The sequence below is a fragment of the Oryx dammah genome, unplaced genomic scaffold (assembly GCF_014754425.2).
Source record: "Oryx dammah isolate SB20612 unplaced genomic scaffold, SCBI_Odam_1.1 HiC_scaffold_28, whole genome shotgun sequence".
Lineage (NCBI taxonomy): Eukaryota > Metazoa > Chordata > Mammalia > Artiodactyla > Bovidae > Oryx > Oryx dammah.
This window is the reverse complement of record NW_024070212.1, coordinates 75,103,610-75,130,946: the sequence shown is the minus strand read 5'-3', so window position 1 is coordinate 75,130,946 and position 27,337 is coordinate 75,103,610. Positions and strand designations below refer to the sequence as shown.

Sequence of the window (27,337 nt, the reverse complement as noted above, 5' to 3'; positions counted from 1 at the left end):
TCTGGTTCTTTCTTTGGCTTCGTTGATACTTTACATGGCTGTGATCACCTACCTCGATTTCTTTCTGTCGCCTCTTGAATGTGGCCGTGCCTGGTTCACCATAGTTATGTGATGTTTTGATGCTCCGCCAAGCTCAGCTTCATTCTCAGTGCTGGCTGCAAAGCCTCCTGCCCTGACTGGTCTGCTTCTCCTCTTGCTTCTGTTAGCTTGTCATTTCTTCCAGAAGACAGCTTTCAAAACCCACCCCAAGCAAATCCAAACTTCTCATCTGGCCCACTGTAGTACATCTTTTCCGACTGTGTGCCAGCTCAAAATGGACTCTGCATTCTTCAGAAACTGACCCCAATCCACAGGGTAATCTGCTAGCGGCCGTCTGACTTGGTTTCCTGATCACAGTTGATCAGCAAGGGGCAGCCACTTGCCTGAGACTGAGCCACTCCTGTACCTCCCCTACTTCAGAGGCTAGAGAGACAGACAGCAAGTAAATGGTACTGTTTTAGTGGAAAGGTCCATGAATTACTGGTGTTGGTGCTCTTGGAAAGTTCTGCTACAGTCTCTTTTAGGTAAGCTTGCTAGACTTGACTTCTAGTATTGATACAGACCCTTAGGTGATAGACTCACTGACGCTGCCCCTCCAGGAATCCTTAAAGGGCCAAACCATTCTCTCTCCTCGAAGGGCTTGACATTGACTCTGCTGTTGCTTTTCATGTCCACATTCAGAATGCCCAAACCTTGCCACTTCTATCTCCAAAACTAAGCTGCTCTTCTCCATGTCCTCTACTACCGCCCTGGTTTCAGCCTTTGTGATCTTTTTCCTGGGCTTGTCCAGCCTCTCTCTTGCTCCAGCAGTAATTCTGATCATATCACGTCTCCACATAAAACCCTAGGCAGAGTCTGATCACTCTTCCCACAGCATTAAGGACCCTTCTCATTTTGCCTCACAGATGCATGGGGCTTACCTTCTGCTATTTCCACTCCTCCTATATGCCAGCCAGGCCTGATGACCAGCCTTATCTAAACATTCTCCATTCTTCACTTCCTCTATGATTTTTGTCCTGCCATTCCCTTTGTCCTTCAGCCCTGGTAAAATCTTACTTCTTCTTCTTCAAGACCTTTATCAGGCTCTTTTCTCATCTCCTTGGAGAAATTCTGCTTTCATCCTCTGGGGCACAAGATTACTTGTCGTATTTTAAGTTCGTCTTCCCTTTCAGACTGTGAGACATGGGCTACATTTAAAGCCTGGCACCACAGTGATCAATCAGAAGTGGATGCTGAGCACTGGATCAGACACTATCAAATGTTTACCAGAAGAGGAAAAGGCCTGAGAGATTGAGAGATCAGCCAAAACCAAAATGTTTCCTCCCATCACTATTTACCATGGCTTTAGCCAAAATCAGGGAAAAGAAAGGATAGAGAAAGAGTGCTGAGTAGGCAAATTAAGTGGAATGTGTTCCAAACCTCCAGGCATCGATGTCTGAAAAACAGGACACTCAGGAAATTGTCTTTAGACTCCAGAAAGAACATATTTACACAGTTTTAGAGTTTAAAATGCATTTCCATACACATTAACTGATCTAATTTGCAATGTCACCCCGTGAAGCAGTTAAAAGTTCATGAATGGCAGTTTGTACATGAGGGAACAGCCAGGTCAGGTGGTTTCAACAAGGTCACACTATGTAATAAATGTCAGACCTCTGCTAGGAAACGCTTCTAACCTCCCACCCACTATTCTTTCTCTGCTGTATTATATTGCCTTTCCAATGGCAGAGTTAAAGTACAATGAAACAGTCTACTTGGGGAACTGGGTATAGTAGAGGAGTCATAGTCTACTTCTAAGTCATTTAACTCCCCTCCCACATACACCCTTTTTGCCACACATGCCATCCAGTGGAGGTTAACCATGCAGTGCAGAAAATGTTACCCTGTTTCCAGAAATATATACTGCCCCCAAACTTTGATGACAAAATATTTTAATTTTTCATAAAGCTATTTCCCCCCACCCCATAGACACAACTCGAAAAAAGAATCTGCATGCATGTGCTGCGGCTGAGCAGGAGGACGAGGTGTGCATATACGTACATGCATATACATACAGGTTTATTTAAATGATCAGATCTACACTTTTGGAGGCTGTTTGAAGCATCATATTAAAAGAAAACACATTTTAAGCAAGAGGTTAAAAAAGTTTTTTAGACCCAAAGGCCATTTAATACAATAAATCCTACTTGGATAGTTTAGCAAACATTTTTTTTTTAAAACCCACATCCAACAGACTGGTTAGTATTGGATACTCAGATTTGGTTTCAAAGCTGAAATGCCCCTGGTGTAATAGATCTTCTCATGAAATTCGGTTATTTTATATTATGCCTTAAAAAATAGGGACACTTAAATATTAACTCGATAGGCTACTTGGTGATATAAATAGGGAAAAAAGTGGTCATGGATTAGGAGTGAGAAGACTATGACACCAGCCCATCTTGGACTGCAAAGAATGTTAAATTCTATCCTAGAACCTAAAACAAGAAAAAAGGAGTCAAATATTCCACTCCATATAGACCCCATCTGGCCCAAACCATTCCCCAAGGAGTGCACCCCCAACAGATGTTACTATGTCACTAATTAACAATGATCACAGAAAATGTGTCATACCAGAGGTTTTGTTATCATACACAACACTTTAGTGGCTGCAGGAGTCTTTCTCCGAGAACTACTTGTCAGAAGGCAAGCTGACAAATGTCCACACCACTGGTCCAAAAAACCACAGCTAAGAGACAGAGCATTTGTTGGCACGTGGAGCTCTCTGGCACGCTCCCCGTTCTCGTAAAAACGGCTGGGATGTGGCAGACAGTCCCAGTCGGGTGCTGAATCCTCCTACTCCTGGGCCTCCTTGCGGGTCAACTTGTAGATCTCAGTGGGCCCGTCCACGTGGGTGATAGTGGTGGTGAGCTGGAGTTCTTCCCCACTGTGTACACCCAGATCACCTGAAACAGGAATTTTGGTGTTAGATGTGATCAAGGAAGGAGAAAGCAGGGATTTGCCTCACTAACAGCTGCCCAACCAGACCTCTTTCACATTCTGAGCTTAGAGAGAAAACTATGGCACAGATACCTAAAACTGGGGCTGACTTCCACCCTTTGCACTCAGACTTAGCAGTAATTTCTTAACATTTTTGTCTTCCAAAAAAGATTTTAATAACAGATGAGTCAGCTTACTGCTTATATTATTCATAGTAATTATTAACATTTAACGAGAGCTTACTTTGTGCCTAGTGCTATTCTCAACACTATACATGATCTTTGTCAAATGCTTCATGCTGTTTCTGCATCTATGGAGATGATCATGTGGTTTTGCCTTCTGAGGCAGGCACTCTGGTCTTGCCAGCTTTATAGGTGAGGAAGCTGGGAGGGAGGCCAGGAAGAGGTGCAGACACATGATGGAGATAGGAAGGAAGGTCTGATTCCAAGACCACATACACATTTGCTGTGAATAATTTACAAAGCAGCTATGCCATGTGAAGGCAAAGAAAACCTGCCTATATTTACCAAAAGATTGGATAGGGTACTACATGTAATGCCTTTAGGAATAATTAGGGGGTTTCTCCACCAAGGAAAAAAGTACCAGAAATGTGCTTTAAATTTTCTGTTGCCTCCAGGATTCTATATAATACCAGTGTTTTATTCCTTTGCTAAAATGGCATAACGTGGCCTCTTCTCAACTATCAGGAGAAAAATAAGTTTCTGTGTTAAACCCTTAAAGTCTGCTACCTGCCATAAGACATTTAAGTGAATATATAACTGCACGCATGTTTGGTTGCTACGGTCATGTCTGACTCTTTGAAACACCATGGACTGTACTCCGCCAGGCGCCTCTGTCCATGGGATTTCCCAGGCAAGAATACTGGAGTGGGTTGTCATTTCCTTTTCTGTGAATATATAACTGGCAAAGGGAAAACGAAAAAACCCACACCCAATGCTTCTCAATTAGACTGTGTATGGGGTGCACGTATATACTCATATTTGCAGAGAGGAGGACTGGAGAACAAAAGGTTATGGTTATATCTGGGATTTTTATACTTACACATGTATACATATGACTTCATAGTTTTGGGGATTAAAACTTTTCCTAGTTCAAAGCATGGAATTAAATACACAAGCTCTGTTTTCCATTGGGATTTCATACCTTTACTTAGAAGAAAGCTCTAGCCTGACCCTCAGGACTAACATCTTGTCACTAGTTTAGGACTTGCTGCGCATCCATGAATCTGAAGGCCTTAGGAACCCAGGGACCACCCCACTCACTGGCCCTGCAGGCTGCCTGGCTGGTGCCCTTCATGCATGCCACATGGTGTTAGGTTTTCACTGTCGACCCTCGGAGGCTGTGGAACTACTTCAGTCTTATGAAGTGCTGGCATGGCAGCTCTCTACCCAGGAGAATCCTTTGTCCTCGAAGGAGGGTCATTAGTTTTGCAGAGACTGCTAATGGCAATTTGGGGCTGTACTAGCAAGTAGCCCACCACCTTCCTCTTTAGTATAGTGGTGAGTATCCCCACCTGTCACGTGGGAGACCAGGGTTCAATTCCCTGATGGGGAGACAACACGCCCTTTTGGGCTTCCCTGATAGCTCAGCTGGTAAAGAATCTGCCTGCAATGTGAGATACCCCGGTTTGATTCCTGGATCAGGAAGTTCTCCTGCAGAAGGGATAGGCCACCCACTTCAGTATTCTTGGGCTTCCCTGGTGGCTCAGACGGTAAAGAATCTGCCTGCAATGCAGGAGACCTGGGTTCGATCCCTGGGTTGGGACAATCCCCTGGAGGAGGACATGGCAACCCACTCTAGTATTCTTGCCTGGAGAATCCCCATGGACAGAGGAGCCTGGTGGGCTACAGTCCACAGGGTTGCAGAGTCAGACATGACTGACTTAGCACAGCACAGCAAGTATCCCATCAAAGGACAGGGGGTGGAACAGGTACCAAAGGGGTGTCAATCCAGCCTCCAACACTCCTGACCCTTGGCACAGCACTAATAGGTGGAAAGTCTGCCTAAAGGTTTTACACAGAGCTGCCTGGGGCCACACAGAACCTTTCCCAGGTCACTAACTTGTTTTCTCACTGCTGCAACTTCTGGCTCACTCCTCATTCAAGAACAGGTATAAACCTCAAATTTCTTGCTCAAAGCTAGTTCTGGATTTGCATATCTGGCTGAGCCACCAAAACTTCAAAGCAGATTCCATGATCTGCATGTCTGAAAGTCATCAAAATTTCAAAGAGAGTCCTGACCACCCGAGCAGACCCATTAGCAGCTCCAAGTGTTTACCTAAGAAATCCCTTTCATTGAAGACTTCTTGGAAATAGACATAGAGTGTAATTCTACTTCAGTTTTGAACCGAAGGTGCCAAGTATTTAAGCTTAAAATGTGATTCCAATTAGCAAGTCCTAGAAAATGTGTCTAACCCTACAGATTACATCACATGAAGGAACAAACAAAATTATGTGTTTTTTGTTTATTTTAACAAATACTGTCCCATGTCTGACTCTATTCTAAACACTTTACAAATATTAATGAATTTAATCCTCATTACCAACCCTTTGATAGAGGTACTATTTCATCATCCTCATTCTTTTGAAGAAGAAACTGAGGCAGAGAGAGATCAAGTAACTTTCCCAAGGCCCAAGTGGATAACAGGATGTGGGGTTGAAACTGGAGCAATGAGGCTCTAGAATCCAGGCTCCTCAACCTTAAGCTATGCTGACTCAAATATTCAAGCTTCCAACTGCCATTGAGACTGCGGGTGAAGTATGAGTCCCTGTGCGATGCATTATCATCATAAATATATACATACAACAACTTGGATGAATTGTTCAGCATATTAATTTTGCTTTTGCATCTGATGAAAGAGAATTTATAGCACACAACATCAGTGCGCTGATAGTAAAGAGAGCTATTATTTATGAGTATTTACCGTATACACGATTAGGGGCTTAGCATGTTCAGTATTTCCTACTAAGATGTGAAGACACCGAGGCTCAAATAGGCAATGAATTTCTATAATGTGACCAGGCTTGCTCCCGGCAGAGCTGGAATGAGAGCCCAGATCAATGGGACTCTGGTTAGCAAAATCTATGATCATGCATGGTTTTACTGTATGTACCATGAAGGCCAACATTTTCCCCTTAGGGAACGGATGGGAATATTGCAGTGACATAGCAGGAGTGGGGATCCCATCAAACTCCCTCTTCTGCCAAGGTCTCACTCCATCTGTTACCCTCCCTCTCTTAGCTTCTGCTGCTCAGCACACAAACATGCTTGAAGTCTTTTCCCTTCCAAGACAAAAAAAAAGCCCTTCCAAAAATGTGATATGTTGTTTATTAGGGAGGAAGGGCAGAATAAATGGAAAAGAATAAATTATGAAAGGAAAAGAAAATAATTCTTTAGTTTGCAGTAAGTCTCTTTCCCTAGTTATGGTGTCAATTCATCTCAGTTATTCAAGAATAAAATGAAGGCTTATTTCTAACCGTTGTGAAATGAGACCAATCTCTGGCATTGAGTGTAATCTCAAAGGACTATCAGTGGATCCATATCACATCCACGGATATGCAGCTGCTGCTGGATTTTAACTGCCTGGAATGCATACTGGGGATGTAGAAAGCTACACAAAATGCACCCTAATGATATAATAATGAGCACAGCTTCCTGAGATTGGCAGCATTCTAATGACAATCATTTGTATATCTCTGGATCCTTTAGTCAAAAGAAAGGGAACTCCTAATTGAATTTCAAGGCTGTTTCACAAATTTGGGAGAGAGCCACCGTTTTCTAATATTAATATGGGCTACCTAATTCTGTCCTCACAAGCACTAGGATAAATTAACACCTCATTATCCAGATGTGGAAGCCAGACAACTCTTACACCATGAGTTCCTATTTATTTCTTGAGGTCACAGTATATATTGGAGTCAGGATTCCAAACCATCTGTGTCCTCTTCGAGACTTTATGTTCTTTCTATAACACCCCTGCCTTTTCTGTGGAATTTTTTCCCACACAAATCTCCTCCTATTCACCTTCAAAGCTAAGTTCAAATGATAATGATGTCCCTGGTTCAAGGCAAAATGAAAAAAATCAAGGCACGAGTAATGTTTGTAAAGCGAAATTATTTCCATATCAAGGACTGTTGTATCTTAAGATTACATTCTTTCTGCATTTTGGGTGTTAACAAACTGGTGAATGGTGGGTTTTCTAAATCTTTAAAAAAATTTTTTTTTCTTTTTTTTTTTAAAGAATGTAAATCACCAGGACAGTATCTGGTATGTAGTTAAGTGATCATTAAAATACCCACCAAGACATCCTTTCATGGGCTGGTCCAGCTGCTCCCTGCTCTGCCTGGTTTCTCGTCTCACACCCCAGCACTGGTGTTCCCCACCAGGGCTTAGGGACAAACACACAGCTAGAAAACAGGTGTGCTTTGGGATGACTCAGCCTTTGTGATCCCTTCTGGGCAATAAGGCAGAGTGAGATCTTCATGAGACAGGGTGCAGGAACCTCGGGTCCAGCCATCTCTCAATTCCTTTCAACCATCAAGACAGTTTATAACAGGCTTGAAGTGTGCCATTTCCTGTCTCAGTGCCAGGCCTAAGAAGGGAACACATAAAGCCTAGACATTTTGCATGAAATCTTAGCATGATGGCTGGGATCATATGCCATCCCTATTCATTTGCTGAAGTCCTACTTTCCAGTGCCTCAGGATGTGAACGTTTAGACACAGGGTCTTTAAGGAGGTGACTAGTTTAAAATGAAGCCGCTGGGGTGAACCCTAATCCAATGTAACCATAGGGCTATGATTTTTCCAGTAGTCGTGTACAGACGTGACAGTTGGACCATAAAGAAGGCTGAGCATCTAGGAGAACTGATGCTTTCGAACTATGGTACTGGAGAAGACTCCCGGGAGTCCCTTGGACAGCAAGGTGATCAAATCAGTTAATCCAAAAGGGAATCAACCCTGAATTGGAAGGAGTGATGCTGAAGCTCCAATACTTCGCCACCTGATGTGAAGAGCCAGCTCATTGGTAAAGACCCTGATGATGGCCAAGATTGAGGGCAGGAAGAGCAGGAGGCGACAAAGGATGAGATGGGGGGATGGCATCCTCGACTCAGTGGACGTGAGTTTGAGCAAACTCTAGGAGATGGTGAAGGACAGGGAAGCCTGGTGTGCTGTAGTCCATGGGATCACAGAGTTGAACACCACTTATCAACTGAACAACTTCTCACGAGAAAAAGAAATTAGGATATAGACACACACGGCGGGAGAACATGTGAAGACGCAGGATGTCAAGCCCCGCTTCAGAATCCGAGTCCAGTCCAGGGGGCAAGGCCCAGGCTATCACTGCTCACAGACATCGGGGGAAGCCAGGGAAATCAGGGGTGGGTCCATGTTACCCAGCACACAAGCAGGGGAAAGATCGCAACAAAAAGAGCCACTGCTTAAGCCTCACAACTCAAACCAAACCTTTACTGAGGCAGCAAAGGCCAAAGCCACCTTCTCCTGTGAAACAAGCAGCTGGAGACCTCAGGGGCCTCCAGAAGCTAAACTGCCACCAAGCGGTAGCTCCGAAGGCATGCGGCCCGGGCTTGCTGCTGTGGCTTCCAAAAAAGAGAGCGTGTCAGACAGAAGCCATTCAGTACAAACAGAAATAGAACGGAACCTGTCGGCAACTAGTGTCTCCTGTTCCCTAGGTCATCCAGTCAGGAACTCCATTTCTTTACTTTTTCTCTAAAACCTTCTGACAAAAATTTCGTAGATGAAATAACACAAAAATGAAACCTAGTATCGAGAACTGTCTGACATCCTGAGCAGCTCCAACTTTTTTCTCTACGTGAACTGGTAACTGAGGGAATCTGGTCAGTGTGTCTTGTGTGCAGGGAGGGCATCGATGTCGCACCCCTGGGATATGAAGCCTTCTCTCCAGGCTAAGGGTTACCACCAGCCTGAGCTGGAGTTCATTTCTGCCTGGGAAGACATTAGGAATGAGTCACAGAGCAGTTATGGAAACAAGTAAAAGGAAGAGCAGCCTTCTCAGGTGGCGTTAGTGGTAAAGAACTCGCCTGCCATGCAGGAGATGTAAGAGATGCGGGTTCGATCCCTGGGTTGGGAAGATCCCCTGGAGAGGGCACGGCAACCCACTCCAGTGTTCTTGTCTTGGAAATCCCATGGACAGAGAAGCCTGGTGGGATGCAGTCCAGTGGGTTGCAAAGGGTCAGACACGACAGAAGCAGCATTAGCATGCACACACGCAAAAGGAAGAGCTTTAATGAAAACCCAGGAGCAGCAGGGCAGAAAATGTGAATGGTCCTTGAAAGAGAATCTAAAGTATCTTTGCTAGATTAAAAAAGAAAAAGTGTATTATGTTGACTGTGTATATGAATATATGCATCCTTATACAGACTAAATGATTGTCTGTAAACAGACGAACACATTGATCGTCTCACATATACAGACTGATCTGAACATGTTTATTATACCAACACTGTAGCTAAAGTGGATCAACCAGCAGTTTGGAACCCGGAACACCACACCCCTGCAGCACCAGTCAGCCACTGACACATGAAAACATTCTGGCTCGGACAGTTTGGCTGGAGCTGTCCTGCCACGTCCCGGGTTTCAAGAGGCAGAGGAGGAAGTCTCATCTCCCAGACCAGGCTACTGGTTCTGTGAGAGCAAGGACTGTGTCTTTATCACTCATCCTCTCAAACCCCACACAGTGCTAAGCACTGCGGCACCCACTGCTTCTATGGGTCGCTTTCCAAGCCACACAATAAAGAGAAACAGAATTATGTGAGAGAAAATGTTCTTTGGAAAGCGACCCTTTCTCAAACCTGCTTCCCACTTCGTTTCTCTTCGCCATTCCTTGGCGGAACGAGAGAAGCAAAAATCCACGCTCTCTACTTTCACTTTCTTCCTACCCATTCCCTCTCCACATATACATACTCCTCGGCATCTCTCTCCATCCCCCAAACAAAATGCTTCTTAATGTCTCTTTCTCTTTCCTTAGCCTCCCTGGCTTCCGCTGCATCAGAAACTGCTTACCAAGTTCCTGGAAATGAGCTTTTTTCCAGCGGTCCACCCAGGATCCATCTCACGAAGGCAAGAACACAACACACCTGGGATTCATTCTCCATAGCAAGAAATCCGAATTCTTGGCTCTGGACCTTAAAAGCTAGAGTGGGGAGGGAGTCCAAGCCATTTAAAAATAAAAACTTTCCACAAGAAAGGGAAAGAAGGCTGGGAGGAGGAGGAAGAACGCCATCCAGAGACTCAGAGAATTTAAAAATACAGTGTATCCCTCTGAGAGTTCATTTTCTAGGTTTCCACGTACTATTCCAAATTAGCTCTTTCCAAGGAGCTTCAAAATCTTGGTAAATGCTCCATAATTCCTGTGATACAGTGTGTGGTCTGGCAGCGGATGAGGAGATGAAAAGAGAGCAGAGAAGGAAAATGATCAGAGAACCCAACTTGGACGAGCCCTTTCCAGACACAGCACTGCCCAGGGACTCGAGAAGCACAGAAAGTCACCAGGGGCTCGCTGACTGCTGCAGAGTCACAGCGGGTCATGTCATCACCACAGAGATGCTGAATTGTGTGACTACTGTGTTTATGATCAGAACAGGGTCCCTGAAGAGTCTGCCGCTGGACTGCTTGAATGGTTTTCAACCAGGGCCCTACTGGCATGTTGGGCAGGACCACTCTTTACAATAAAGAACTGTTTTCCTCAATGTTGGACATAGAGCACCCCTAGAATGTAGCCACTACATGCAGGCAGCACATTCCAGCCGTAAACGACAATCCAGAACAACCATGTCTGTTTCCGAACACCTCTTGGTATGGGACCCGGGGAATATGACCTCCTGTGGAGAACAGCTTTGAGCATTCTGTGAAATTGCAGATCTGTGTGTTGTGTGGTCTTCAACAGCAACAAATCTATTGGGGAACAAATCAAGTACTTTCCTCAACTGCAAGGTTTGAAGCCTAGGACGGTGGCTGTTATCCTGGGTGAGAAGTCCTCATGGGAGCCGCCTAGCACCTGGCTCACAGGTCAAGCATCCAGTGTCACCGGGAAGAAGGCAGTGAGCCTGCCCCTGTAGGCTTGGCTGCAGCTCTGGCCTTGCATGTGCCGGAAAGTGCTGGGCTTGGGTGAATTCTTACCAGTGCTCGGAAAACCCCTACATGTGACAGAATCACCCCCGGATGGCCACTATATGAAACGAGGTGCTCTTCTGCCCCTTCCCTGCTAATAGGAAGGAAGTCAATCATAGAAATTTTTGTTCCCAGAAGACTTTAAGAGATCATGTACAGGTGGGAAAAGTGGTGCACAGGGAGGGCAAGCACTTTGACAAGTTACACAACAAAAACAAGCGGAGCAGTTTACATCCAAAAACTGCTGCAGCACACCCTTAACTTTTACCCGCTAGGATTATCATTCCAACATCCCAGGAAGTCCAGCTACTGCTATAGGTGGTATTTCCCTGGAAGGTAGGAACTCTACCTACTAGGTTCCTGCTTAATACTCTCAAGTCAAGGACAGGTCCACGTGGTTTCAGTCTCGAGTCAAGGACAGGTCCACGTGGTTTCGGTCTCGAGTCAAGGACAGGTCCACGTGGTTTCGGTCCCAAGTCAAGGACAGGTCCATGTGGTTTCTGTCTCAAGTCAAGGTCCATCCTGTCATGTCCAACAGGATGGTCATGAAATGAAACCAAGATTTTTGTTAACAAGTCCAGAACCTCTTCCTCTGGCATTTTAGAAGGCCATGGGGAGAGAACTGTGGTGCTGAAGACTCTTGAGAGTCCCTTGGACAGCAAGGAGATCAAACCAATCAATCCTAAAGGAAATCAACCCTGAATATTTATTGGAAGGATTGATGTTGAAGCTGCAATACTTTGGCCACCTGATGTGAAGAGCTGACTCACTGGAAAAGACCCTGATGCTGAGAAAGAGTGAAAGCAAAAGGAGAAAGGGGTGGCAGAGGATAAGATGGTTAGAGAGCATCACTGACTCAATGGACATAATTTGAGCAAACTCTGAGAGAGAGAGCGGGGCAGAGGAGCCTGGCATGCTATAGTTCATGGGTCACAAAGGGTCAGACACGACTTGGCGTCTGAACAACAACAACAGAGAGACCACCTGCTCCCAATCACCATGCATATGTAAAACACAGAGTTCTAGCAGTAGAAAGGAAGCTGAAGCCTACCCAGCTCACATGCTTTCTAGAAGGGAAGCCACTCAAACCCAGAGGTGGGCAGGTGGATAGGTAAGCCAACGGTCTTTACACTTGCCCAGGACCTATAGCCAGAGATACTGAGTATGACAGGAAGTCATGGAGTAGGAAGGAAGAGAACCCTGGTGTCTAGGATGCTTTTGTACGGAGAGTCAGGTGTAGTACTGCAGAGTGGGTGAGACCATTCCACTACCCCTGACCCTCAGCACAGATGCTCTCTTTTCCCTGCCCTCTCTCATGTCATCACAGCCCTCTCTCAAGATCACTGGCCCATGTGTGAAATAAGAAAGCCAATCTAGAACTCTTATTTCTAAAGCATTAATGCAGGACTTCCTTGGTGGCCCAATGGTTAAGAATCCTCCTGCCAATGCAGGGGACATGAGCTTGTTTTTTTGAACATCAAAAAGATAGCCTGGAATAAAGGTTGCAGGGCCAAATGACTTAAGAATTTGGAAATGCTGTTACCCCTACCTATTTTAAAAGACCTAACGGTACAAATTAATATGCTAAAGGCATTAACATATCCTACAGTGAATCACAATAATGCTGATTAAAAAACCAATGATTTTCAAACTTATTTGACCACTAAAACCTACCAGCATCCCATGGCAACAATATTCTATTGAATATAATTTGCCACACGCCAACTGGAGTGATCAGGAGGAAACATTTTGAATAGACCCAGAAGATGAATAGGGTTTTGTCAGGCCCAGATGGAGGTGGGGTACGTCTGGGGAATAGGCATATGGCCAGGGCTTTAGCGGATCAGTCAATGCCGATGCAGGAGACCTGGGTTCAATCTCTGGGTTGAAACGATCCCCTGGAGAAGCGAATGGCAACCCACTCCAGTACTCTTGACTAGAGAATTCCATGGACAGAGGGCCTGGCAGGCTGTATAGTTCATAGGGTCACAAAGAGTTGGACATGACTGAGCGACTAACAATTTCACTTCAGGGTAAAGCAGGTATGAAAAAAGAGAAGAATAAAGGTGGAGCCAAACAATGTAGGCTTAAGTATGCAAAGAAAAAGCAGCTATCAGACGCGTTGCTTACCAGGCCACCTCTTCCATGTTACTAGCACTGGCCCAGGCAGCAATGTTCATTTCCCTCTGCCATGGCTGGTAGAGAAGTCCCAGGCAAGTCCCTCCCTTCCCTTGGGTCTCAGTTTCCTCGTCTGTAGAACTGCTAGACCAAGTTCTCCAAGGCTCCTCGCAGCATCAGCACCACAGATAGCACGTACCAGCACTTAAGGGGAGGAAGGTGATGGGGACAGGAGCAAGGCCATTGGTTTGGACAAGTCAACAGGCTTACAGGAGAATGAGTAGGGAAAAACTGAAGCCAGCTCCACTTCAACTCAGGGTCCAGTCCCCATCTACCCAAGATCTCAGACTGTGGTTCTCAAACTAGAAGAATAAATTTTGGCACACTTTCCAACAGTCAATTTTGTTCAAATAATTCAGAAAAGCAAATTTAATTTTTGTACTAATACTGGGAGATATTGTAAACTAAAATGTAATATTCCCAATTCATTTTAAATATTTTTTTTTAATGAGGATTCATAGAAATATCAGCCCTATATTGGCTTTTTGTCTTATGGCCCCAGAGTCCCTAGAGGTGCTTGTTCACACTTGGAGAAAACATTTGACTAGGGAACCTGGAGCCTTTGCTGCCTGTCTTGAAGAGTGAGAAGCCTACTTATCCTGAATAAAGCTATGCCAAAGAGACTGGAACTCACCGTTGGATTGGTCTTCCCCATAGTTCTTATGGGATGGCGCGTACAAGAACATCAGAGCAAAGACATACAGGTTCCACATGCCATAGATGCCAGTGAAAAAGGCACTATTCACTTGGACTGTGACACCGCCCCACTTCCAATGGCCTTCAGTCACCTACGGGAAAAAGAGGTGACATTCAATTGGAACCAATAAGAAACAACTCCAACATAACAATCACCTAACACAAACACCAAGTCTCTCCCATATATGGAAAAGTGAAGGGCCATGTAAGATTCCATTTTTTTTTAAAGTTTTCTTTTAAAAAATCTTGGCTGTGGTTGGTCTTCATTGCTACACATGGGCTTTCTCTAGTTGCAGTGAGCGGAGGCTAATCTCTGTTGCAGCGTGCACGCTTCTCCTTGTGGTGGTTTCTCATGTTGCAGAGCACAGGTTCTAGGCACATGGATTTCAGCAGTTGTAGCACACGGGCTCATTAGTTGCAGCACATGGGCGTGAGAGCACCCGCTCAGTAGTTGTGGCACACGGGCTTAGCTGCTCTGCAGCATGTGGAATCTTCCTAGACCAGGGACTGAATCGGTGTCCCTTACACTGCAAAGTGGATTCTTAACCACTGGACCACCAAGAAAGCCCCAAGATTCCATTTTTCAATCTGAATCATACTAGGATGAATTAAGGTTAACTGAGGGTTTCCTATGTCAGGCACAAAGTCAATGGTTCTCCTCTTGTCTGCACATCAGCATCACCTGGAGAGTATTTCTTTCTGAAACAGTAGTACATTGTTACACCTAATTTAATGAACCTGCATTTGAGTCTAACACTTCTCCACAGTTATAGTTCCTCCCCTGCTATCCACCTTCACTTCTGCAAGGTGGATGTAAACACCTTGCAGGCAAGACCAGTTCTGGTTTGTTTTCTGTCATATCTTCAGGACCTGATGTACCACAGCATTGATTAAATAAACAAATGGTCCTTGGACTGAGTAGTTTTCCCGGGTAGGGCAGTGTAGAGAAGCAGAAAGACACAGGCTTGAAGTCAGAAACCTGGCTTCAAATCCAGGCTCTCCCACTCCCTTCCTGTTTAACGTAAGAGAAGTAAGATTAAGACCCTAAACTTCAGTTTTCTTAGGTACAAAACAAAAACTTGCAGGGTTAACCACTAAGTAGAATTAGGTAAAAATATTTTTAGGAATTTCCTGGCCCACAGAAAACATTCAATAAATCTTATTTTATAATGTTACGTTTATAATTTTATAAGCCACTCAAGGTAATTATGAAGCTTTCATATGCTTTACAATTTGGCAAGAATGTTTTGAGGCTGGTTTGTCTAAGTTGATGACATGGTAATTGTTTTAAGGGCTATCTGATGACATATGGATTGCACTAAGAATTGTCAAGAAAACTGCAGAGCACACGAACTAAAAATTTGTGCTGGTTCTGAGATCAATGAAATGATTTTGACTACTGCCTGCTACAGGATATCTTGAAAGTAGAAGTTGCTCAGTCATGTCTGACTCTTTGCGACCCCATGAACTATATACAGTCCATCGAATTCTCCAGGCTGGAATACTCGAGGGGGTAGCTTTTCCCTTCTCCAGGGGATCTATAACCCAGGGATCGAACTGGGGTCTTCCGCATTGCAGGCGGGTTCTTTACCAGCTGAGCCACAAGGGAAGCCCACAGGAAACCTTAAATGGGAATAAAAGAAAGTGTTAGATAGCTGTTTCTGTGATAGCTTAATGAGGCTGGATTACATAATCCATCTCTAGGAGCCCCTCCTTCTAGCAGCTAGAGTATAAGATGGCAAGCTATTTCTAAATGTTAATGACTTATTCAAGCAGGTTGCTTTCACCTCCTGTTTATGAGGCTGTGGGTCTATATTCATTTGGTACCCTCTGTATAACTCATATGACTTACAGAGCCACCAGGAAGAATAAAGCTGTAAGGGCAGGTATTTCCTTCTGAAAGACCTGGAGTGTCAGTTAACCAGGTTAATGAATTATAGACTTATCACTTATTTACTTTTAGTTTGACCTTGGCCATACATAATTTTTCATTTTTGTGATTCATAAACAAACCACCATCACTAAGCTATTTCCTTTGGGAAATAATTCGCTATGTGACATGCTCAGGGAAGTGTTAGCAAAAAAGGATTTCATTAGTGATTTTAGAATAATGCACCAGCATTCAAGCTATTCAGGACTGCTTCTTAGAAACATCACCAAATATCACTCTTCTTACTTTTAAGTATAGTACTTCCATGTGTATGGAAGATCTCATTTAGCCTTAATAACAGCTCTTTGAGGTAGGCAGGTAACATCTCAACTCATGGGTAAACTGACACAAAGAGTATCTTGCCCAAGACTATTCAGCTAGAAAGTTATGGCTCTGACCCACCAAAGCTGGTGAGTGTTCCTAACTACTATACAACACAAGAGTAGGAATATTATCTTAAATAGGATGAGTCTCTCACTTAGAGAGACTAAAAGGCAACTATTATGTCAGGTCAAATTTCCTTTGAAATTCACTTAATTGGGCATTATGCATATATTTATACAGTATATATATATATATATATATATAGAGAGAGAGTATATATGCATTATATATATATTCTCTATATATAGTTTGTATACTCAAATCTGTATAAAATATATATGCACTGTGTATCTTAGATGTAGTAATGTTTGGTATATAACTGCATATACATGCAAAATACAATTTTACAGTAGAACCACTGAAAATGAAATGCTTATGAGGGACACACTGGAGCCAAGATTGGCTGAAGAAACAGTGGATTCATGCCCCCGCTCATGCCTGCTTCAGGACACGTGCACTTGTTTAGAATGGAGTTGCAGAATTACCCATACTCTTTAATTTGTAATCTCTAAATGCATTATTTCCTGCTGAGGGCAAAGAGTTGAATTTGCATAACTGGACTGTATACATAACGTCACTCTACTGTTAGGAGACCCCATTGTGCCTTCCTCTCTCCTCTCTCAATTATTCATGCTTGAGACATCCTGAGCTCTGAGTACATTCCCACTAATACATACCACAATGAGCAGCCTCAACAGAGCAGGCCTTGTGAGTCCAAATCTTATGAATGCTAAGGCAAAGAGGTGCCAGTCACGCCCTTTAAACTTTCAGAGAGAAAAATCAGGTAGCCCCAAGCACAAAAAGAAAAAGGAAAATAATCTCCCCTCTACCTAAAGTCTTATTTCTAAAAGTCCCCGTTTTTCCTGATTTCACATTTGAACAATTTACTTTTGTGTGAAACCACCCAATTATACCCCTGTAGCCAAGTGAAGGTCAAATCCCTTTACACCCAGTAGTCTTGACAACCAGCATTCCACTTCACAACAAGATTTCCAGATCCCAGACACAGGCTCTCTTACTGGAAACATTTCCTCTATAAGTAACAGAATGAAGTGATGACATCCCCCCCCCCGCCCCCCCCCCCCCCAAAAAAAACCCTGCCGACTGGCTCTCTGGGAGTTTGCGCATGTGACTCGACCTGAATGTCAGGTACCTGGAGTCCCCTTCGGGAAGGTCAGTGGCCTTCTCTCCTGCGTTGCACTTCTGTTCCTCACTGCCTGCCACATCTAAATGGAGCGCCTCTTTCTTTCCAGAGTGAAGGGGCTAAAATACCAGACTGTGCTGTGCCATCGCCCGGTTGCTATGACTGAGGCCATTAAAATGGCAGGCATTAAAGACTGCACCTCAGTACCCAGCTACAAAGCCTCAAGGTCATTGCATTCCACAGCTTCCATCAGCCTTTCATTCCTGGCCTCGGAGCTTCAATATCCTGGCGAGATCCCCTCGCATTATATTTCATGGGGCTTAAATGCAAGCTCTCCCAGCAAGTCTGAGAGTATAATGGGAGTTTTTAATACATTCCTTTTACCTAAGGCTGGGATCTATTTCAAAAAGTTACCCAATAGGTTTCCTTTCAGGTGAGCTCATTGCTGAGACATTCCAAAATGACATTAAAAAATAAATCCTCTGATGACTGTATTAATACAGTACCTGTGACACTGAGAGTTATGCCTGAAAATGTCTTAGATATCTAAAAATAAACCTTAAAAAAAAAAAAAAAAAACAGCAGGAGGACTGTAAGGAGCTAATGGAATCCAAAAGACCTCATTGCTACCCTCTTAGAGTTGAAATCCACTCCAGGCTGACTGTTGACTGTTGCAGCAGATATAAAAAGCCAGCCACAGGCTGGAGCCCTGCTAGAAAATACTAGGGCAGTAGAATATCAATCTTTTTCTAAAAGCCACAAAGTCTGCAACTTGGAAGACTGGCCTCCTTTGCTTCAAAAAGGTGCACTAATTAAATATGTACAAGATAAATTTGGGCAACACGTAGCCACCTTAAACACCAGCACAAAGTCCCTCTTGACTTCAGGTGGGAGGGACTCTGCAGAAAGTAAGTGGGGGTGGGGTGGGACTTCAGCTTTCTAAAGTTGCAGGGAGACTTCCCTGGCAGTCCAGTGGTTAAGACTCTGTGCTTCCACTACAAGGAGCATGGGTTCAATCCCTGGCTGGGAAACTAAGATCCTGCATGCCATACAACACAGCCAAAAATAAATAAATAAGAAAATAAAGTGGTAGAAATAAGTGCTGGAGCAAAAGCGCCCTTTCTTTTTGTCTCCCTGAGAATGTATCTTGGTAATACCTTTTAATACTCAGCTACCTTCCTCAAGGTTCTGTTTCTCCAAGAGTGTGTCCTGCTCTCTCAGCCCGGCAGAACTGGCTGTATTATGTGTCACAGTGCATTACTGAGGGACTGGAGGACTAGAAAGCTTTTTGGCCACATGAGGGAATCAACCAAGGGATAAGTCTGGCCTCAGACACCCTTGTTGGAGCCTCAGCTGGTTGAATAAAAAACTTATTCAGAATTTGAAATATTTTTACCGCATTTGGAGTGGAAAGTGAAGTTTCCAAAGTTTTATAAACAAACAGTCTGATACAAACACAGCACTGTTATAGGTCAAAGCAAAGGTGGTGAACAGAACTTCCTAAGATATGTATGCGTATTTATTTTTTTCTACTCACTTCAGCCTTCAGCAGCAGCACTAGCTCTGCCCAGCAGACATAGCCAACAGAGCTCTAGAGGTTAGAGGCACCCTTGAGTATCCCTGGATAGAATTCAAGGGGTCCATGAACTAGAGTGAGAAAAAATCATATCTTTATTCTCACCAGTCTCTAACTGAAAGGCTACCATTTCTTTCCATTGTGAAAAAATAAATTCCCATATTATTAGCACCACCTGCAATTTTGTCTCCAATAGAAATCATATTTTCATATCAATATACAGATCTGCAATATCTGTGAAAGTATAATTGCAAATATATACCATCTATCTATATGATTCCCTTTTAACTTCAAGTATTCTGTTTACTTAAAAACACTCAAAGAAGAGGATTTGGATATTTGGAAGGCCATGGCCTTCACCCAAGTTTGCCTAAGGGGTCCAGAACACACAAAAACCTTAGGAGCCCCTCTCCTAGAAGGAAGCTTGCTAGCTGAATGGGGCAAGTCTTGTCATAAGGCTATATCTGCACCACTAACATTCTTAATTTTAGCCAAATACAGGGATGACAGAGCAATTGGCAAAAAAAATCAGAAAGATTGGATTCTGGTCCCTAACTTACTGGACATCCTTTGACACGACATTCACCCTGTCGCTATTCATAAGAGGACAGCTATTCATGCTCACAGTGTGCCAGGCAGTCCACAAATCCCTCTATAAGCGTTACTTCATATGGTCCGTACAGCCACCTACTTCAGGTGGTACTGTCACATCCATTTTATGGATAAGAAAATTAATCCTTGGAATTGTTAAGTAATCCATTCACAGCTCACCCAGTGGAAGACAGCATAAATGGGAAATGTCTCTAAGGCCATTAAATTTCATATTCTAGCAAACTGGGATATCCTATGTACCCAAAAGACTTCTGTGAAGCTCAAAAGGATGATAGATACGTAAGCTTCCCTGGTGGCTCGGATGGTAAGGAATCTGCCTGAATTCGGGAGACCGGGGTTCAATACCTGGGTTGGGAAGATCCCCTGGAGGAGGGCTTGGCAATCCACTCCAATATTCTTGCCTGGAGAATCCCCATGGACAGAGGAGCCTGGTGGGCTACAGTCCATGGGGTTGCAAAGAGTCGGACACAACTGAGCGACTAAGCACAGCACATGATTTAAACAGTAGTTTCCACTTTCCAAAACAAGTTACCGATATTTAAAAATCATCATCATGACTGAGATTTTCAAGTATAGCAAAATTTTGAGTTTGGAAATAACTAGCAAAAGGATCGGAGAAGGCAATGGCACCCCACTCCAGTACTCTTGCCTGGAAAATCCCATGGACGGAGGAGCCTGGTGGGCTACAGTCCAAGGGGTCGCACAGAGTCGGACACGACTGAGCGACTTCACTTTCATGCACTGGAGAAGGAAATGGCAACCCACTCCAGTGTCCTTGCCTGGAGAATCCCAGGGACGGGGGGGCCTGGTGGGCTGCCCCCTATGGGGTCGCACAGAGTCAGACACGACTGAAGTGACGCAGCAGCAGCAGCAGCAGCAGCAAAAGGATAAAGCTCTATCAAGGGGACTTTTGAAATATATTTCATGTTGTAAGCAGCAATATAATTATTATAAAGAATGGCTGATGGACTGTAAAAGGATCTGTGTTAATGCTAGATAAGGATCAAATCAAATTAATACTTGCTTGTTATTCTTCTATGGAGCTTGAAAAGTTATTCTGTTAAGTGAATGAAATAAGTGCCCTTCAATCTAGCAGCAGGCTTTTATTTACTAACTTTTTCCTCCTATGAGACTGCACTGAAAGGAAAATTCAGTCTACCTCTGGAAAAGTGATAACAAGTCCCAGATCAGAGCAGCCTAAAACAAATAGCTTGATGAGCTGCCCAGCATAACAGCTTCTTCACTCCTTTCACGGTAGCTCTACAGAATTTGCTGTAAAGTAGAGGCACCTTTTCAGGACATTCTCATCCTGACCTCTTTGGGTCCACTTACCTGACTAACAATGAAGAAGATGACCGTCATGGCCGCACAGGCCAAGGTGATAAGCATGAGGAACTTGAACCTGAAAATTAGCCCCTATTAGGAAAGAGAGAGAGAGCAGTTTAACACTCTACCACCAATCCTTTTCTCAAAATATAAACCTATCAAAAGCTAATTTTAAAGAAATCTGCAAAACCAATCCCTAAGAGTGACAGTGAAATAATTTCACATAGTAACATTTCTCCTGCAGAGGTGAATGTGGCTGAAAAATTTATTGGGCCAAATATTTCCTAGCTTCTTATCTCTCATGAAACAGTGATACCCAGAGCCTGGGAAATTACATTCACAGCACGTCATGAGGCTGCTAATTTCCCTGCTAAGCTGGTTATGCTTCTCTGCAAGGGTTCAAAGTTACCAAATCCAAGTTTTCTGCGGTTGTAATAAAATTCTGCTCCAGTGAACAAAAAGAAATGTGCATATTAATCAACATGAAGTGGATGTGGTTGCATTTTCTCATGTGTCATTCCAGTTCGAGTCACGGGCAAAGCTTCTGAAGATACCCCCGCTTTCCTGCGAGGAGTACTGCGGGAACCTGTGTTTCAGGGAGAGAGGCCTCTTATTCAGGGGCTCTTATTTCTGCTGTCTATGAAAACCCTGTAGCTCTGCAGTTTCTGTTTCTCTTTTCACAAAGGAATGAGGCCCATGCCTCCAAGGAAGTGGCATGAGCCCAAGGGATCCTTGAAAAATTAAGAGTGTGTTGCCTGCATCAGAGATGTCAGTCTGTCTAGTGCGTCTCTTGAATAGGGGCACGACCTATAAAAAGAGATCACTGAACTCACTCTATGTGAGCACCTGCTGTATATTTTAGGGAAAAGTTGGCTAACTGAAATCAGATCACCTGGGCTGAATCCTACTCTAAAGGCTAATTCTCAGCAAGAGAGTTTTAAATAAAGCCTCACTCCATGCCAAATCCCAATTCTACTAGTCAGGTCTCCTATCTAGTTCGCACCCACATTCCATTCCAAAGCTGAAGAACCTGCTGAACAAGTTTACTCTTTATTGAGGATAGAAAGACATTTATACCACAGAAAACTCTAAGACCTAGATAAGCCAGAAAGCCAGATGCCTCTCAGAGCAGGATTTAGCCTTTTATTTTGCCCAGACAGCCTATAACACATGTGAATCTCTGTGTATTTGAAATAGAGGCTTCCATATCCCCCACATCTCCAGGCATAGTGAGGGGAGGTGCGGGGTGTGTGTGTGAGTGTGTGTGTGTCTGTGTGTTATCAAGCAGGGGCCAGTGAGCACCAGTTCCTCAATGAGTCCAGAGATGTGCTGTTCCTGGTGAATCTAAGGTTCTTGCTTCGTCACAAAAGAATTCAGACAAGTGATGGATAAGAAGTGAACTTATTTAGAGAGAAATACTCTACAGACCGAGTGTGGGCTATCTCAGAAAGTGAGAAAAACGGGAGAAACACAATCCAGAGTGTGCTCCAGTTCATAAGGCTTGAGAGTCCCCAAATAGGGCGTGGTTAGCTTTTATGGGTTGAGTAATTTCATAAGCTGATGAGTGGGAGGATTATTCCAATTATTTTGGGGAAGAGGTGGAGATTTCCAGGAATTGGGCCACCGCCCACCTTTTGGTGTTTTATGGTCAGCCTCAGAACTGTCCCGGTTCTAGTGGATGTCTTACTTAATGTGCTCATGCACTACAATGAGCACGAGGCTCCCACTGGTCTTGGACACTTACTTCTAAGTCCTTGTCATATCAAGAACTACGGCTGTATCATTCTTTTAAAGGTTGTGCCCTGACCCCTTCCCTTCTGCTCCATTCCCCTCTCAGTTTTACACTCATATTCTCATGGGAAGCAGAGGGGCAACTGCCTTCTGTAACTGCTTCAAGGCTGACTAGAGGTGTCGACCCTTCCTGTCAGGGAGTAAAATTCTCTAAGTGCCTGATCTAGGGGGTGCAGGGGCAGGATAGAGTCTTGTTTTAAATTGGTATGGGCTGGACTCCTCATGTAGCCATCATCTTGATGTGGAACTGTTGTAACAGCTTCCATAGACTTTATATGAATCTCCTTGATGATGAAGCACTTTTTATAACAGCAACAGAGTACAAAAATATCTATAAATGATAAAAGAGTTAAAAACACAAGGTTAAACATCTGATTACAGTTTAATTAACAATGAAACTTGGTTACAGTAACCAGAATTACAAATGATTACATTTAAATTAACATACCAAATAATCCTAGTCAAATATTTCTCTTTGAGATACCTCAGGGACCCTCTAAAGTATCCCAAAGTTAGCTGGAAATCAAAAGAACTTTAATTAAAATTCAATATTTGGGAAGCTTGTCAAAAAGTTTTAAAACACTTGATCAAATAAGATCTAAGTCACTGTGAGACAATATTTGTACGTTAACCAAAATGACAATAAAAGATTTTAAAGGCAAAGAGATTTTAAATCTGTTATCATAGGCAATTCAACATTTTAAGAAAACTTGTCCTTTTAACAAAGAGAAAGCCCAAATTCAGGTTCTGCACCAACTTATTTTTAAAATTAATTTACTCAATTACATGTATTCCAAACTTGGTCAATTCTGGTCACGGAAATTCCCTTTTCTCAGGGTCCAGTTTCCACAAACCCTCCATCACTGTCTGTATCCATCACTTTATTTTTTTCCATCCAGAAACAACTGGAAGACAGACTGACTTTCTTTTCCCTTAATAAAATGCAATCCCACTGCTTATAACTTTTTTACTGAAAACACACAACCCACTTTAAAAGCTTTTTTTTTTACATCGAGTTAATTTTCTTATTGACAAATTCGTAAAAGACAGGAGGTCTTTTTTGACCTCTAATAAATCTAGGTTCAATAAAAGTATTATATTTAATGTTGATGACACTAAAGTCATGTCTATATCAATCAAATCAATAAGTTTAGGCACCACCAATCCCAGATATCTGTTTAGTACTGGAAATCTCACAGATGACATGAACCTGAACTTCATTCTGGCCAGTTTTCTGAGTGTTCGTATTACTATAAGCACTTAATTTCCTTTTGGCAATACCATCCATCTACAACAGATATATACAAACATGCAAACACAGAGACCTCATAGTTCCCATTTCAAAATTTCAGCCCTGAGTCGGTGACAAAAATGTAAAATCCATCAGTTACAAGGGGTTGGATTCAAACGGGGCTTCTGGCAGTTGGAACAAATCAAGGTCATTTATCTATATAGCTAAACCCTTTCTTACTGGTGTTTACAGAGAAGATACTTAGGCTTTCCATTTATCCTTGACTAGTCAGTTCTAAATTACCTTACCCCCTTTTTAAAAATTTGCATTTAAAAAAGATGGCAGAGATATTTGACGTATTACAGGGAGATTGGCATGGCACCAAAAGCCTGTATTTAATGAATTTTTAGATTAGGGGTTGGGGCCTCACTGAACCTCTGATTTTATGCGGTATTGGTGCCTAGAAGGGAAGTGATTAGTTTCCTTTGAGGTGATTTTTATAGGAGTGACAAATTTTGCCTTCCCTGGAATTTCCTATGGATCTATGTTTTTCAGATTCTGAGGGAATATTTTGGATTGGATCATCCATGTCTTATATAATACGCAGTCCAGTCAAAAACACTCCTTCACTTTGGTCTTCAGAGAAAGTAAGAGTTGCCCCTAAAGCTAAGAGAAAATCACTTCCCAATAATGGGTTAGGGATATTCAGGCATGACAAGAAACTTGAAAGTTTTAAGAGTCAGGTACAAGTTAAAAGGGTGGTAAAATGTTTTAGTTTTAGTTTTCCTTCTGCAACAGAGCAGGCTTCAGGGTCAAGAGACCCAGTGTGAGAAGTCTGGACAGAGTTAGTGTTTCCCACGTCTACTAGAATTGAACAAGCTCACCTGCTACATCAACGGCCCGCCATGACCAGCATGGGGGAATTTCCTCACTTCCTTCAGAGCTGGGGGCAATCTCCTCCTTCAGTGACCCATCTTCTTACAAACTGGGCATGGCAGCTAGGGTGGAGGCTGGGACATGTTTCCTCGGCATTCCTTGATCTAGTGTTTAGGGTTCCCACTGCTAAAACATGCTCCCTTTCCTGGTGGGAGTCTTCTGAGAGTACTTCTGGGGTAACCAGAGGTGGGTTAGGTCTTGTCATGACAGCTGCCAAAAGCCTGGCTTGTTGTCCTTCCTTAAGTCATGCATGTCTTCTTTTCCTCCTCAACCTGCTCCTTATTGTTAAAAACACTGAAGGCTGGGTCTGTAAGAAGATTGAGAGGGGTCTGGGGCCCCATGGCAAGTTTCTGAAGCTTCTAACAGATGTCAGGGGCTGACTGACTAATAAAGTACGTTGCAAATAATCAAGTCTGAAATAGGGCTGGATTTTCATCTTGGACTCAGGTGATCTCTTTAACCTTACCATAGTTAATAGGTTTAATTATGCATCATTTCATCCCTTTAATGAGGCAAAGGATCCCTACCAGCAAAACCAGGCTGGCCTGGCTGATAGTCCCAATTGGGATCCATTAGAGGCACGGCTCTCAGGCCAACAGGGCATTGATGTGGCTGGGCAATGTGTAATTCATCAGCATATTTTTAAGCCTGTGCCCCAATATGGGCCTTTTCTTCACTGAGGCAGCAATGGAAAAGGATAAAATTTACATCCTTCCAGGTAATGTCAAAGGAAAGAGTCAGTGCCTGGAATTCTTCGGTGAACCAGCTAGAGTCCTCTGAGAGTCTACCTAAGCAGATGAGGCACTGGTTAAGGTCAGACAAGGAATAAGATGTGTGGAACTGGGTAATTCCGAGGCATACCTACTATTTTCTGAAGGGGGCAAGGAGGCTCTGGCTGCATTTGCGTGTGGAAATGCAAAGATGCTTTGCATTGTGTGTGGTGGAAGGGCAAAGACACTTAAAAGGCAGGGCAAAGGCTGAAGATGGTGGAAGAGTATTAGGACTTGGGTCTTCTCTCTGGGGCTTGTGTTCTTCCAGGGGTGCCACTAGAGAGGGCTTTTGTGTAGTCCGAATGGGTCCCAGTCAGCAAGGTTCCCTAACATGGAAATTGAATAGCTCTGGGTTTTCTCTTAGGGCCATAAAAGCCTGTATAAGGAATTTCTATTCATTTCCCCTGCCTTTTGCAAAAAGATGTCTAACTGTAGGGTGGTACTGTAGCTGAGGCTCCCATTTTCTGGCCAGGCCTCATCATCAGTTTATATTGGGGCCAGGCTTCATTACAAAAACAAATGAGCTCTTGTGTTTTAAAGAATCTAGAGGGCTTCCCTGGTGGCTCAGTGGTAGAGAATCCGCCTGCCAATCCAGGAGACGCAGGTTCGATCCCTGGTCTGAGAAGATCCCACATGCCACTGAGCAACTAAGCCTGCCTCTAGAGTCCAGGAACCACAGCTGCTGAGCCCATGTGCTATAGCCAGTGAACCCGTGTTCCACAACAAGAGAAACCGCTGCAATGAGAAGCCCTAGTACCACAACTAGAGAATAGCTCCTGCTCACTGCAACTAGAGAAAAGCCCCCATGCTGACAAAGGCCCAGTACAGTCAAAAGTAAATACATAAAATTACTTCTTAGAGAAAGAATCTAGAGAAAACATGTCCCAGTGACTCAATATGCACCGCAGGGGTAGGTTCTTGGGGATGCAGGAGGTGTTCCCCATCATTCCTTCAGGGAGAGAATGCTCCTGTACCAGAGAGGAACACTATCACCACAAGATCCCCTGGGGGCTCTCTGAGAGTGCTCCTGACCCCCATCCTGTCCACTTTATCCACGACGAGTTAGCTACTCCCTGCTGTGGCAGTAGTGGGGCCCGTGTCCTATCCTGACACCCATGGTACCCAGCATGAGTGACCTTCCTGAAGGCTTCTCTATAGATTCTATAGATTAATCCCTGTGTTTCAGGTTATGCTGCTTTTGGAAGGACACCCTCTTGGTTCTGCATGTGTGCTCACTCACTAAGTTGTGTCTCTTTGTGACCCCGTGGACTGTAGCCCACCAGGCTCCTCTGTCCATGGGATTACCCAGGCAAGAATACTGGAGTGAGTTGCCATTTCCTCCTCCAGGGAAGCTTCCCAACCCAGGGGTCGAACCTGCGTCTCCTGTATCGGCAGACAGGTTCTTTACTACTGCACCACCAGGGAAGCCCCCTCATTATTCTAAGACCTATTTAAGTCCCAGCCTTTTTCTCTAAAAGGGTGGTTAAGTTTTGGAAAACATGCACTGGCCATTAAGGGAGATGGTGTGTGGAAAAGAAAAAAATAAACCTCTTTCCCCTTCTTCTTTGAGGGCAGCA

General features: G+C 43.7%; 1 protein-coding gene across 1 annotated transcript in view; it reads right to left on the bottom strand.

Moving 5' to 3' along the window:
* Positions 1 to 2,076: 2,076 nt before the first annotated feature.
* Positions 2,077 to 27,337, bottom strand: part of WLS (Wnt ligand secretion mediator) — a 115,062-nt gene continuing 89,801 nt past the window's right edge. The window contains exons 10-12 of the mRNA XM_040232610.1: positions 21,039 to 21,122; positions 13,999 to 14,152; positions 2,077 to 2,981 (exon numbers count right to left, since the gene is read on the bottom strand). Coding sequence (XP_040088544.1) covers positions 2,872 to 2,981; positions 13,999 to 14,152; positions 21,039 to 21,122 — 348 coding nt within the window. The 3' untranslated portion in view covers positions 2,077 to 2,871. The remainder of the gene's footprint in view (positions 2,982 to 13,998; positions 14,153 to 21,038; positions 21,123 to 27,337) is intronic.